Source organism: Myotis davidii, unplaced genomic scaffold (genome assembly GCF_000327345.1).
Source record: "Myotis davidii unplaced genomic scaffold, ASM32734v1 scaffold159, whole genome shotgun sequence".
Classification (NCBI taxonomy): domain Eukaryota; kingdom Metazoa; phylum Chordata; class Mammalia; order Chiroptera; family Vespertilionidae; genus Myotis; species Myotis davidii.
Genome location: NW_006291231.1, coordinates 4,507,891 through 4,521,258, shown reverse-complemented (window position 1 = coordinate 4,521,258; position 13,368 = coordinate 4,507,891). Strand labels below are relative to the sequence as shown.

Here is a 13,368-nt window from a genome sequence, read left to right as displayed (position 1 = left end):
CCCCGGAACAAATCTGCAACCTGGGCATGTGCCCTGACTGGGAATCAAATCAGCATCGTTTGGTGCTGGGAACAACGCCCAACCAACTGAGCCACACTGGCCGCGGCTGTAGATACTTCTTTTTAAAAAAAAATGATTAAGTATCCAATTTTAATACTTTGGGCTATGGGGTTTATTGATGGTATGACTTGGTTTAGTGGATTGCGGGATATAATTAGTCAACTACATCCTTGTGCATTTTTATGTCAGAAATAAAAACAACAGTTTTGCTCCTGTGTGCAATCCTAAATACAGTTATAGAAGTAGGGTGGTAGTGTGGCCGATTAGAATGCGCAAGTCCTTTGCAATTAGGTTGTAGAATCCTACTTCTGCCTCTTCGTTACCTTCTTCAGGCTTATATCTTTTTCTGTCAAATGAGGCTAATAATACCTACCTCATAGGATTGAGAAAGTTAAATGTGATAAAACACTGGTATTTTGTCTGCAGATGGCAGGCACTCAGTAGTTATTATCACCCAGGTTTATCTCTTCTCTTCCAGTTGCCTGTGACCTTTCTCATCTGTGCTGTTCCCAGGCTGTGCTTCTTCTGTCCTCCTTGTCCCATATTTTTACTTCCATACTCACGACTCTTCACTGAAACTGGCTCTTTCTGTGTTCACATCTTCCTAGATACCTGCTATCAACCAAAGCTATTATATATATTTTTTTCATTTATTCCTTCAACAATTACACTGCTTGGATTTCAGAAATATCTGGTACCACCTTTACCCTTACGTAGAGTACACACCAGTCAGGAAGATTGCAGTTGTATTAGCATACATCAGTATATGACTAAATGCTATGGAAAAGGTATAAAGAGAAAGATTACTTACTGACAGGATGATCAGAGAATGCTTTATGGAAGGGGCTTTGAAGAATGACATTGTAATTGAATTAGTTGAGATGGGTGTGGATGTTTATGGGTTTGGGTTTCTTTATGTAGGTGTTGGAAGATGAGAGAAAAAGGAAGTAAATGGTGGGAAGGTTATTCCTAAAGGAAAGGTTCTCTGGTGCTTGGAACATCATGGCGCCAAGGCCTGTCACACCTTTCATAGTCTGGCCCCTGCCTGGCTTTCCCAGCTCCATTTTCCATTCTGAAGCCTATATTCTATTGGTTCCATTCTGCCATCAATATACTATTCTCTTTATCCATTTCCCACTTCTTGAAACTTCTTGAATTTCTTATAAACAAGGATTTTTTTCATCTTTATATCCCAATGTCTAAAACAGTATGCCTTAATAAATTATTACTAAACTAGAGGCCTGGTGCACGGGATTCGTGCACAGGTGGAGGGTGTGGCCTAGGGAATTGGCCCACTGTGGGAGCACACTGACCACCAGGGAGCAGCTCCTGTGTTGAGTGTCTGCCCCCTGGTGGTCAGTGCGCATCATAGCGACCAGTTGACCGGTTGTTCTGATCGTTCGGCCATTCGGTCTCTGGGCTTTTATTATATAGGACAGCTGACTATAAATAATGTGGTATATCCATACAATGGACTATTAGTTAACAGTATAAAAACTAAAATTGGAAACATTATGATAAGTGAAAGAAGTAGACACAAAGATGAAATTTCCAGAACAGACAGATATATAGAGACATGAAGCAGACAGTGGTTGCCTAGGGCAGGGAAGAGGAGTTGAGGAGTGGCTGCTAATAGGCAGTGTGGTTTCCTTTAGGGTGATGAAAATGTTTTGAAGTTAGATAGTGGTGATTATTGCTGTACTATAAAAACCACTGAATCGTACACTTTAAAAGGGTGAATTTTATGGTATGTGAATTATATCTTAATCAGTTATTTTTAAAAAATGAATATAATCCATCATTTCAGTTAAGCTTTATTCCAGATAGGTTACAGAAAGCTTTAGAACTTTCCTAACCCTTCACTAGTTGAAAACTAAACACATAAAACTTTGTCTTTCCTTTCATCAGGATTATTCTTACATTTCTACAAGTTTACTATTGCATTCCTCATATTTTTAGTTTGTGATTCAGAAATGTAAGCATGATTTTTTTTTCTACAATTGCATCTTACGCTTCTTCCACCATTGTGTAGGTAGCTAGGAACCTACTTAAAATTCTTTTTCAGAATTTGTTTCTGACTTCCTCTCTTTCTTCTTACCTGTGATTGACAGAGATCCTTCTCATTGCATCCCACTAGAATGTATTTTACATTGGACATTTTAGAGTCTCAAGTTTCCTAGAATAGTACCTCATGGGATAAATATATGATTTCTGAACGATGGAAAGTATTCTATTCCCCCCAATATAAAGTGACTCCTTCATTAGTAACAAGGTTTTGCCTTTTTTACTGTAGCTGAGAATTTTTTTTCAAGGCAGGTGACATAAAGAATAGCACTCTTGCCCTGGCTGGTTTGGCTCAGTGGATGGAGCGTTGGCCTGCGGACTGGGGGGTCCCGGGTTCGATTCTGGTCGAGGGCATGTGCCTTGGTTGTGGGCACATCCCCATTGGGGGGTGTGCAGGAGGCAGCTGGTCGATGTTTCTCTCTCATCGATGTTTCTAGCTCTATGTCCCTCTCCTTTCCTCTCTGTGAAAAATCAATAAAATATATATATATTAAAAAAAAAGAATAGCACTCTCATCATTCCTTAAATGATTAAAACAAGGCTTCCAGTAGTTTAGTTATCAAATTTTTAAGTAGTATGAAATCACCTTTTCCTTAGAGAAGATAGACTATCCCAGTTACTTTTACATGGTGGTTCTGTACTCTGGCTTCATCTCACAATCTTCTGGGGAGTTTTAACAATAAGATAATACTTAGGCTGCACTGTCAGCATTTCTGATTTAATTGCTCTGTGGTGGGGTCTGGTTACCAGTATTTTTAAAAAGCTTCTAAACTGATTCTAAGGAACAGCTAGCGTTGAGAATCATTGGTCTAGTACAGGTGTTAGAGGATTAGCACTATGTAGGATACAGTGTTGTTGGAGTTCAGAGACTGGTACTCACTTCTAGCTGGGAAGATGTAGAAGTCTTCAGCAGTAAAGATATACTTCACTGGTTCTCAAAGATAAGTATGGTTTGGCAAAGTTGATGGGTGGTTGTCAGAGAGAAGAGGTTGAGCAAGGAGCAGCCCACGAGGCTATATAATGCGTGAGTGCTTTAATGGGAACTGGGATGGATAGGCTAAGTGTCCAATCTCAAAGGGACTTAGTGGCCAGGTTAAAAAAAAATTGAACATTATCTTAGCACAGCAATGAAAGCTGTGTGTTTTAAGCCAAGAAATGGTATAATCAGATTGAACCTTAGGAAATAATTTTTGGCAACAGTTTTGAGGCTTATGTCACTTCCTGGGATTCATAAGATTGTAGAAAACCTTCCTTCCTTGCAGTGTAGGCTGCCTGGAAGGAAGACTGATGGATGATGAGACTGAGAGGAGAGTGGAAATAGGTTGGAACCAAACTTAAGAGCTGTGCGGACTTAATGCCATAGATTGTGTAGAGACATTGCTGAGATTTCAGAGGAAAGGGTGCCATATATGGTGGGCAAAAGTAGGCTTACAGCTGTTTGTATGGAAAATAATACAGTAATTAATAAATAATACAAGAACAAACTCTGTTTTGCGTACTCGCAACTATAAACCTACGATGGCATATTAGAGAGAGGGAGACTTAGACTGGGAAGTCAGTTAAAAGGCTCTTAGCAATGATGGAAACAGTGTTCCAAACTAAGTCAGCATAAGAGAATGGGACGTTTTTGAAAGTCATTTCAGACTTGAGGGACTAATTGCATGTAGATGGAGAGGAAGAAATTAAAGATGAGGATAGGTGTACAGGTTCCTAGTTAGAATAGTTTGTGGATGGTCTTGCTGTCTGATCTAAACTCCTCTTGGCTAACTAAACAGTTTATAATTTAAAAATCAAGAGATCCAGAGGTACTAAAATGTATCAGGTATACATTTTAGGGGGAAAATCCTTTGTCAGAATTATGCTATAAAAGGTATTTTCTGTATTCTCATCAGCTCCGCCCGATGAGCAGAGGTCAGGTTCCAGAGTCCTAACTGTATGGTAGGTTGCCAACAGTCTCTCAGCCAAAGGATGAGCCAGTGAGTCACTGTAGAAGGGACCAATAAGAACTTGACATACAAACAGAGAAACATGCTTCAGTTTCTGGTATATCTGTGAGAAAGTAGTATATGACATAATCTAAGAAAACAAGCCCAATTCTAGATGAAGGAAAAGGCAGTGACTAAAGAGGAAGTGGTGGTGTAATGTTAGTAGCAAAGCCTTGGCCCTTACCAGTATGTTTTCTACATATTTTAGGACTTTGAGTCATGATAGTCCCCTGTTTCCTACCCAAACAGTATTTAAAGCAACAACCTTGAATTCATAAGGAGCAGGACTTAACATTTATCTGCAGAGTATTTAAGAGTGGAGATGTGACTGCAAAGCTTTTAGATTGGCTACCAAATTATCGTGTCAGAAGCACGGATCTGACTTGTGAGAGTATATTGTCTTACTGGAACTGCATAAGGAATAATCAAGAAAGAGCCAAGAAAAAGGGAAGCATTGACAAAACATGATTTAAATGTCTGGTTAGCTTAATCAGCTTCCCCTAGGTGTTGTCCGTAGTCTAGATCAGAAGAGACTCCAAGTGAGGTATAAACTAATGTATAAGAAATTGTAGCCACTGAGCAGCAAGGACAGAAAACATATTTTAACATTTTAAAGATGTAAATAATTTTCTAAGAACAGATAATTGAATTTATTGATAAAAATAACTTGCTCACATCGTCTGTGAGAACTCATGTATGTGCTAAATCCTAGAATCTGCTATTATTTACAGTTGTTATTACCAATAGCTCTTTTCCCCTCTTTCCGCTGTACCAAATGTTAAAATAACACTGTCTCTTTTTCCTCCTTTGCCTGCACTCATAAACTGATGGCATGGTGTCCACTCAGTATCTCCAGTGGTCAGCCCTGAGCACCCAGGCCAAGGCCTCATTGGAAATGGAGAAGCAGGAGTGGGGCCTGGGCAGTTGCATCTAGAGAGCAGTGCTTCTTGAGATTCAGACTCCTTTAAGAATATGGTGCAAGCCATTCTTTTCCAGAAAAACTTCCACAGGCACTAAAATCTGCATTGTATGAGTTCTCACCGGGGTACGCAGCCCATGGGTAAAAACTCCAGCTTTAGAAGATGCTATAATTGACCAGATTCTTACTCTAGGAGTTGCATTTATGAGGCATATCCTTTATTTATTCAGTAATATTTAATGAGTAACAGTTTTGTGCCCATTTGTGAGATGTACCTGTGAGCAAGATCTTATGAAGCTTTTATCTGATGTGGAGGCAGATAATAAAGACATGAAATACATGTAGATTATTAGTAATAAGTACTGACAGGAAAATAAAACAGTCATGTGGTAGAGTGATGGTATGAGCACTGTGTTTTAGGTTCAGTGCTCAGGGACAGGAGATAATTGAGATGATACCTAATTTCTTAATCACAAAGACTATAAATCAGCTGTTTTGGTAATGACTTTAAGAAATCAGCCACAAGTTAAATAGCAATTTTCTTCTGTTTTGTTTCTATTTGGAATGTATTCATATTATATAAAGCAATGCTGCCCTCTGGTGGTAGTAAGTTTAATGGCATTCCAGCTTTATTTTTGCAAATCTATTTCAAGGATTTACAGTACTCTATTTAATGGGATTTCTTCCTGAAAAATAGATGTCATTTTTAGATTGCTTTTGAATTTAAAGTTCTTGTAAAATTATAATTCATTTGAAAGTCTTATTTAATCTGAAATAAATTTGGGAATTTCTTTTTTTTGATCAATAATTCTTACACAGTTGAAGGAAAGGATACCTAAGAGGTAGGAAGAACTCAACTCTCAGAACTGAAAGGTGATTAATGGTACTGGAAAAATAAAGCAAGCAAGGTGAATTGCTAATACAAGCATGAAAATCTATGACTTGGACTTATTCATTAAAACATGTATTACATTAAGTTCCCCATTCCAAAAGGCTTAAGACACTTTTTAGTGGAAATTTTTTAAAAGAATGTATTTTTGAATTTCAGTAGCCAGTGACAGTATTTAGAAACAGTGAACATTATTAGTAGACTTTAATATTAAACAATGAATAAATTTCCATTGAAATATGACCATATTCTTTAATATCCTAAATATTTGGTTTGTTTCTTCTAACTCTCAATTTTTTAATATTTTGTTTTTTAAAGTATGGACATGTTCTGACTCTTAAGTTTTTAATTGAAAGGTTCTTTTTGGAATAATGATTTTTATTTTATAGAGAGTAATTTGACTTGAATGATTTTTGTTTTGCTTTTTATTTTTGAAAATTTATATAACCAATTTGAGAAGGTATTAGGTAGCTAACAGTTACAAATAAATTTGACTTATTTTTCTAAGTCCATGAAAAATCTAATGTACCCATATTCTTTTTTTATGGTGGTAGCTCTTTTTAAGGCCCTTGTTTGGGTAATTTATTTCACTTCAATAAAAGTAAAAATCATAAAGATTGATGACTGCACATATTTCTAGTTGAATCTTTACCAGGTGATACATACAATTTTGAATTACTCACATTTTATGGTCTAGTCATTATGTGCTGTTTGAGTATACTTAAAAAATGCAATTGTGTGATTGTGCCCCATAGTGATTTCATAATCATGACATAAATCACAATAAAGGGTCTGAAATTAATTTTTTAAACACTTTTTATAATATATTTTTTAAATTGATTTCAGAGAGGAAGGGAGAGGGAGAGAGAGATAGAAACATCAATGATGCGAATCATTAATTGGCTGTCTCCTGCACACTGCCTACTGGGGACCAAGCCCACAACTGGGCCATGTGACCTGACCAGGAAGCAAACCATGACCTCCATGCCCGCTCTTCTGAAATTAAATTTTATGATGTGGGTAGAGATATTGTATAATTTAACTGCATAGGTTAGATTTCTATTTACATTTATTTCACCAAAAAATATCAAAAATATCTAGCAATTATTTCATATTTCATAATCTTTTGCCAGGTAGAACAGATAAAGCTACATGGTTTTTGTTATGTGTTGCTTGAAAATGTTGAGTTAGGAAGGTGGGCTGGTAAGAATTACAGGAATATCTAGGAAAATTTACCCTCAGAAAAGGTAGTTCTCTCAGGGATCATCTCTAGATTTTTTTGCCTAGGAATAAAAAGCAGTACAATATTTCCTTCATAGACTACAAAACAATCAGTTTTCAAATACAAAACTGAATCACATTGATTGTGCTATTTTAAATGTTAACTATAGTTCTTACCTTAATTAAAATAACACGATACACTTGACCTTTAACCCTTAAAGAATTAAAAAGTGCCAGTGACATTCTTACTCTGTTTTGTATGTTTTCTCTCTTCCAGTTTGTGTGATGGGTAATGTTTGCTGAAGAGTGTATTTTAGATTTTTCTTTTTCTTTTTTGCAATTGAAACGAATTCTTAGTGAAAACAAAATCCCCAATATGAGGATCATTATTGCTTTTCTAACAATGGTTTCAACAAGCATGTATAAATACCAGGAAGAATGGGAGAGAATCCACAAGATGAATTTTATAAAAGCATGCCATAGCCAGAGATTAACGAGTGTCCCAAATAATAATACGGCGGGGCAGTTAGGATTCAGATCCCCTTAGCTTTGTACAGAGCCTTTTCAGTTTAGTGACTCCTTTTACTGTTGCTTAGAATTGTCTTGCTCTTTCTAAAAGGCACGTTGATAAAACAACAGCAATAATTCTGCTATAGTTCACTAATATCTATGCTTCACTGGCATGTTCACTGTTCATCTTGCACTAGCCTATTGCTTTTTATGACCATTTAAAGTAATATGATTAGAGTCAGCCTTCCTTTGTGACATTTTAGCACTTTTATAATTAAAAAGTATTTCCTTCCATCTGCAGGTGCTGCTGTTTTTTCAAACGAAGGAAAAGGAAAACCATACAGCGCCACAAGTGACTCTGGAGACAGGCAGATCATGGGGAGTTACTTGCGTGTTCATCTTCTGTCTTGTGATGAAAATCATCTCTGTAGTGACCACATATGTTTTCAAGGACTCACTCTTAGAAACAAAAATGTCATACTTTCATACTTCATTGTGTGGTTGTCTTACATTCACGTTTTTTTTCTAATTTAACTATTATGGAAGCTTTAACGTTTTGTCAAAACATGAGTGCTTTGCCCATCAGTGAATGGAATGGACCAATGAGGTAGGACTGGTCAAAATAGTCCTAGAGAACATTTTCAGAAGCTCTCCTCCTGCCACGGAAAGCAGTACAGTATCTTAAATGTCAACCAGTTAATATACCTGATCTGGTCTTTTATAACTCATGTAAGAGCATAATCAAACAGGAATTTTCTCCCCTGTGGTAACACAACAAAGGAAACAGAGTTGCCCAAATATTTGAAGAAGGTAATTCTTGAGAAATTCATTTTTGGTGTGACATCTGCATTGATACCAGTATTACTGATGGTACTGCTATTTGTGAGTCATACTAAAATTCTCTCTGAAATCATGGTACAGTCACTGCCCAGAGGTACTGAGGAAAAAGCTCTATGTGTTTGGCAGATGGTAGTTGTAAAATGAATAACAAGTAATGTGGTAATTATGAGTTCTGCTTTTTAAAAATTTTTTAAATTATTTATTGCTTTGAGAGAGAGGGGGAGAAAGAAACATTGACTTGTTCCACTTATTTGTGCATTCATTGGTTGATTCTTGTTTGTGCCCTGACCGGGGATCGAACCTGCAACCTTTGCATATCGTGACAATGCTCTAACCAGCTGAGCTACCCGGCCAGGGTTAAGCTCAGCTTTCGTGGCACCACTATGTGAAGTACAGTGTTGCTGAAGTGGCAAAAGCACTTATTTTAAAAAAATGCAACATTTGTATAATGTAACTTTATGCTTCCAGATAATGTGTGTTAGACAGCAAGAGATGAATACTTTGAGAAATGAGAAATGTGGGAGTTTTTTTTAAAAAAAAAATACACTAAGGAGAAGAAATAAATGTGAATCTCTTTGCAATGTATAAGGTTGAAGTCAAAGGGGATCCCATTGAAACCCACTGCTGAGTGATTACATTCTCCCTTGAGCAGAAAACTTTGGATGTGCCACTCAATGGTGTCTGTTTGTTAATTATTTGCTTTTTGATAAAAAAGATCCCCAGCAATAAAAACTGGGTCACTTTATTGCCCTCTGTGCACATTAGTCTCTTGTATTCCACTTTGCTGGCTCTCTGGAGTTTTCCGACGTTTTAGCCTAATTTTGATGATTGAAAACTAGTTTGGAGAGGATGGGTCAGGTGCTTTGCCTCCATAGTCTGTTAAAGTGCCTGCATATGAACAAAGTTACGGTTCTGTAAAAAAGGAAACCCATTCCATTTTCAAGTATGCTTTGTTTTAAGCCATAAAGGCAGGTATTCTTTTGTCACATCTTTCCAGCCAGGATTTTCAAGAAGAGTTAAAACAAAAAGACTGGCTAGGAAGAATTACGTTGTTCAAATCTCATACTCATTTTTTGTTTATCAAATTGTTACTTCCTCCTTCCTTGCAGCCCCTTCTTCGTCTTTAAGTGCGAGCCGCCAGGCACGCTTATTTATTTTTATTGTCTCAAGGTAACATTTAAAATGTGTAATTAAAGTAAATAAATCTACATTTTTGACTTCATTATTGCATTTACAGGGATTTAATTGTACTTTGTAATTTATTTTTCTCGTTAGCCAAAAGTTCAATGCATTGTTTTTGATGAATTAGGAACCCATATGAATACTGCAAATCTGGACTTTGTTTATTGTTGCTCTGAAATGAAGATCTTTTTAAGTTGTTGATTTTAAAGACCTACACTCAGCCTAGGAAATATTTGCTGTATAATTTGGTCATCAGTTTCCATCCTATCTATTTGTATACTGTCATGTTGTCTTAAACTGCAGGAGTCACATACTAAGTTGTTATTTTTGTTTGCTTTGAGCAAGGTAGATGGATGTTTTGGCCATTATAATGTGAAACCACTTCTTTCTTTACAGTATTTGACCAAATATGTGTGTCTCTGATATTTGTAAATACATGCGATATCTGTATTTCTTATCATAAGCCTATTTAGTTTTATTCTTAGTAGGGTTTTTGGACTGTACAGTGTTTATATGATCTGAACTCCTTATACATAAGAAGGTGTGTATATTAATCCAATTATGGACTTAAAATATTTTAAAGTATAAATACCCTTATTTGCTGCAAAGACCAGTGTGTACACATTTGCTTTTTAGCAATATTTTTAATTGCTCCATTTTAATGCCAAGGAATAAATCTTTTGGCAACACAGACTGGTCAGTAATAGGTAATGCAGGTATGTTCAGGTTAAGCCAACAACGTTTTGCATTTTTATGCTTCTTTTCTGTCAACACTAATGAGTCAACATTGCCTGAATGTCTGAATAATGAAACACATCCCTGTTTAAAAGTATGTAACTGAAAACGAAATAAAAAATAAAGGTAGTTTTTTTAAACTTGCTCTTAACCCTTTCCTCTCATCATGGGTAAGATGATGCCACTCTAATTTGAGATAGAAATTTTTAAAATACAGCTCACTGAATTTAGTATATGGGAGAAACGGAGCTATAGGAATATGCTTTTGGTTTTGTTTTGCTTTGTTTGAACCCCCTGCAAAGAGCACATACCAGGAAGTATCTAAGCTTTCTTTAATGAAAGTTTAAACATTTTTTTTACACTTCTATGAACTACTTAATGGAGCAATTAATTAAAGTGAATGCCACTAGTAAATCAAGGAAAATAAACGGAATCATTTTATTCCTTTTTAAGAATTAAGTTCTATTATGTCCACATAAATGAAATCATTACTCCAACTTTAGGTGAAAAACTTTGCCATCATGGATTGGGGGCATATATCGCACAGCTTATCAGTGTTCTGTGTGCTTTAAGGAGTTTCACAAAGTGGGTTTAATGGTGCTCTGTTTACTGAAAGATGCTACAAGTCAAGATAAGGCAAAGCAATACACACTGAGCACCAGCGTTCAGGAACAATGAGAAGATCTGGAGATAAAAGGCCCTCTGTAGGAGAATCTGATTTAAGATGGGGGTTAAATCTGAATGATTGCATAGTTGCATTAGTGAGCACCCTTTGGATTGCAAGTGATAAAAACCTGATGCGGCGATGCAATAGCACAGTTAGCTGAACAGTCTAGTGGTAGAACTGGCTTCAGACATGCTTGATCCCCGTGTAGTCAGGAATCTGTTCATCTCAGTTTTGCTGTTTTCATTGTCGGGGGGATTTTTCATGTGTGATATAAAGTAGCCACCCAGCAGCTTCAGACCCCTATAGCTAAAATATGGGGCAATTTCTCTCAGCAGTTCCAACAAAATCCTAAGACTAACATTTATTCCTTCATTGGTGCACATGTCCATCCCCGAGACAGTTACTATGGCCAAAGGAAAGCTGTTCTCCCACTTTCAGAGGACACATTGGACTGAGAAATGCTTAGGAGTGTTACCCAAAAGGAAATGAGAGTAGTGTTATCAGAAAGGGAGTGAATGGATACTGCACAGGCAAAATCAATAGATACCTGCTATCATGAGAAAAACGAAATATAGCATAGAGCCAAACCTTATTGTTTTGAATTAGCTAACCTTATTATTGAGGCTTTTATTAATCTGAATATATTATATAATCCGTACACTTATAATCAGTACATTTGAAAAATATTTTGGAATCAGGTAAAAATGGAGGTTATAAGTACCTTATTTGATGTATTTTTGCTCTTGTTTAGTTTTTAAGGATTTTGTGGTAGGAATGGATTAGTAGAGTTATGTTAAAGCTAACTTTTCTAGAGTAGAAATAAATTGAATTATAAAGCTTTGCTGATGTTCAGGATAACTAGTTTTTTCTCTGCCCAGCTCTAATACAGGGCCACATGTTATTTTCTTAGGAAATGTACTTCTAAGACTACATGGATCATAACCAAAGAAAGGACTATATCTAGAAAAATTACCAGGTAATATTTCTGGGATATGAAAAAGGTTTTGCTAGAGTGATTATAGGGATGTTTATCATACTGTGATTTTACTTAAATAGAAAAACACTACCACAGTGCTCTAGACTTGGAGTTGGCAAACTTTTTTTGGTAAAGTTTAGACTGGGCCAAAGGCAAAATAGAGGCTTTTATATACTTGTGTAATGAGAAAGAAAACAAATTTCCATTAGTTTTGAATGGACAAAATTTAAAATACATATTAATCCTTGAATACGAGTTTTTTGTAATGCAATCTACTGATAAGAATTGAATTATTTTTGAGGGGATAATATTTTACTTAATTGTGTTTCAAAATCAATTGCAAATGTGTCTGTTTTGCTGGTCTGTGATGTAATTTTATATATCTCATCCTGGAAAATGTCAGATAGATAGATACTACTAAATACTGTTAGCAATCCTTAGGGTATGATTTTAATTGAGCATATTCATAATTTGGAAGGTAGTTAGAGAATTCTTCTAGGTATTTGCCTTTTGGCAAATCATCCCATTGCAGATTAATCACTTCCTATTAAAGGATAGTTACATGCTCCACCATTATACGATTAGATTTTAAAATATGGAAATTTCTTTTGCACTTGAATTGAAATCCAAAAATACAACTAAAAATGTAGTTGTGTTTGGAAAATATATCCACTGCAAATTTGTGTGGAAAATGGAGATCTTGCTGCTCATTTTAACTTGCCAGCATGGGAAGTAGGTAAAAAAGCATTAGTTGTCACCATATTGACCAGTGCAGAATAAGTTTCACATATAAGTGTTGTTTTGCCTTACAATTTTAAGTTGGATTTATTAAGAAATATCAAATCTGCAGCAGAAGCTAATTTCCAAAGCTGTTCACCTTTTTGTTAATAAGAGGTGTGTATGATTTCTCATTCAGAAAAATTTTAGTCTTGCTGCCATCAAACTGTGTAGTTGGACAAGTCAGCACATTTAGTTTCTGTTTCTGATAAAGCTTAATGGAAGTGATGATGGGTAAGCCTAAAAGAGTAAATGAAATTTACCAGTTCAATAACATGACAGATTTAAGCATTTTACACAAAATAGCTGCTGTTGAATGATATATAAATATTGACTTTAATCATCTTACATTTTCAGAAGTTTTGTAAATTTGCCCAGTAAACCTTTTCCTGCTCACACGCCTTTTTACCACCCTCACATCATAGCAGATTCCACTTCATTTTGCACTGAATTGGTGTTTTCTCAAGTTCTTTAAAAGCACTCTTCCTTGTAGTGTTGCATGAAGACTATTCACAGAGGCTAACTCATGAGTCTCTTCAAACT

General features: G+C 35.9%; 1 protein-coding gene across 5 annotated transcripts in view; it reads left to right on the top strand.

Annotated features, from left to right (window-relative positions):
* Positions 1-8,730, top strand: part of CSNK1G3 (casein kinase 1 gamma 3) — a 72,369-nt gene extending 63,639 nt beyond the window's left edge. For all 5 annotated transcript variants that reach the window (XM_006764383.2, XM_015564377.1, XM_006764386.2 and 2 more), the window contains one exon: positions 7,950-8,730. In XM_006764383.2, coding sequence (XP_006764446.1) covers positions 7,950-8,004 — 55 coding nt within the window. In that variant the 3' untranslated portion in view covers positions 8,005-8,730. The remainder of the gene's footprint in view (positions 1-7,949) is intronic.
* Positions 8,731-13,368: the final 4,638 nt, after the last annotated feature.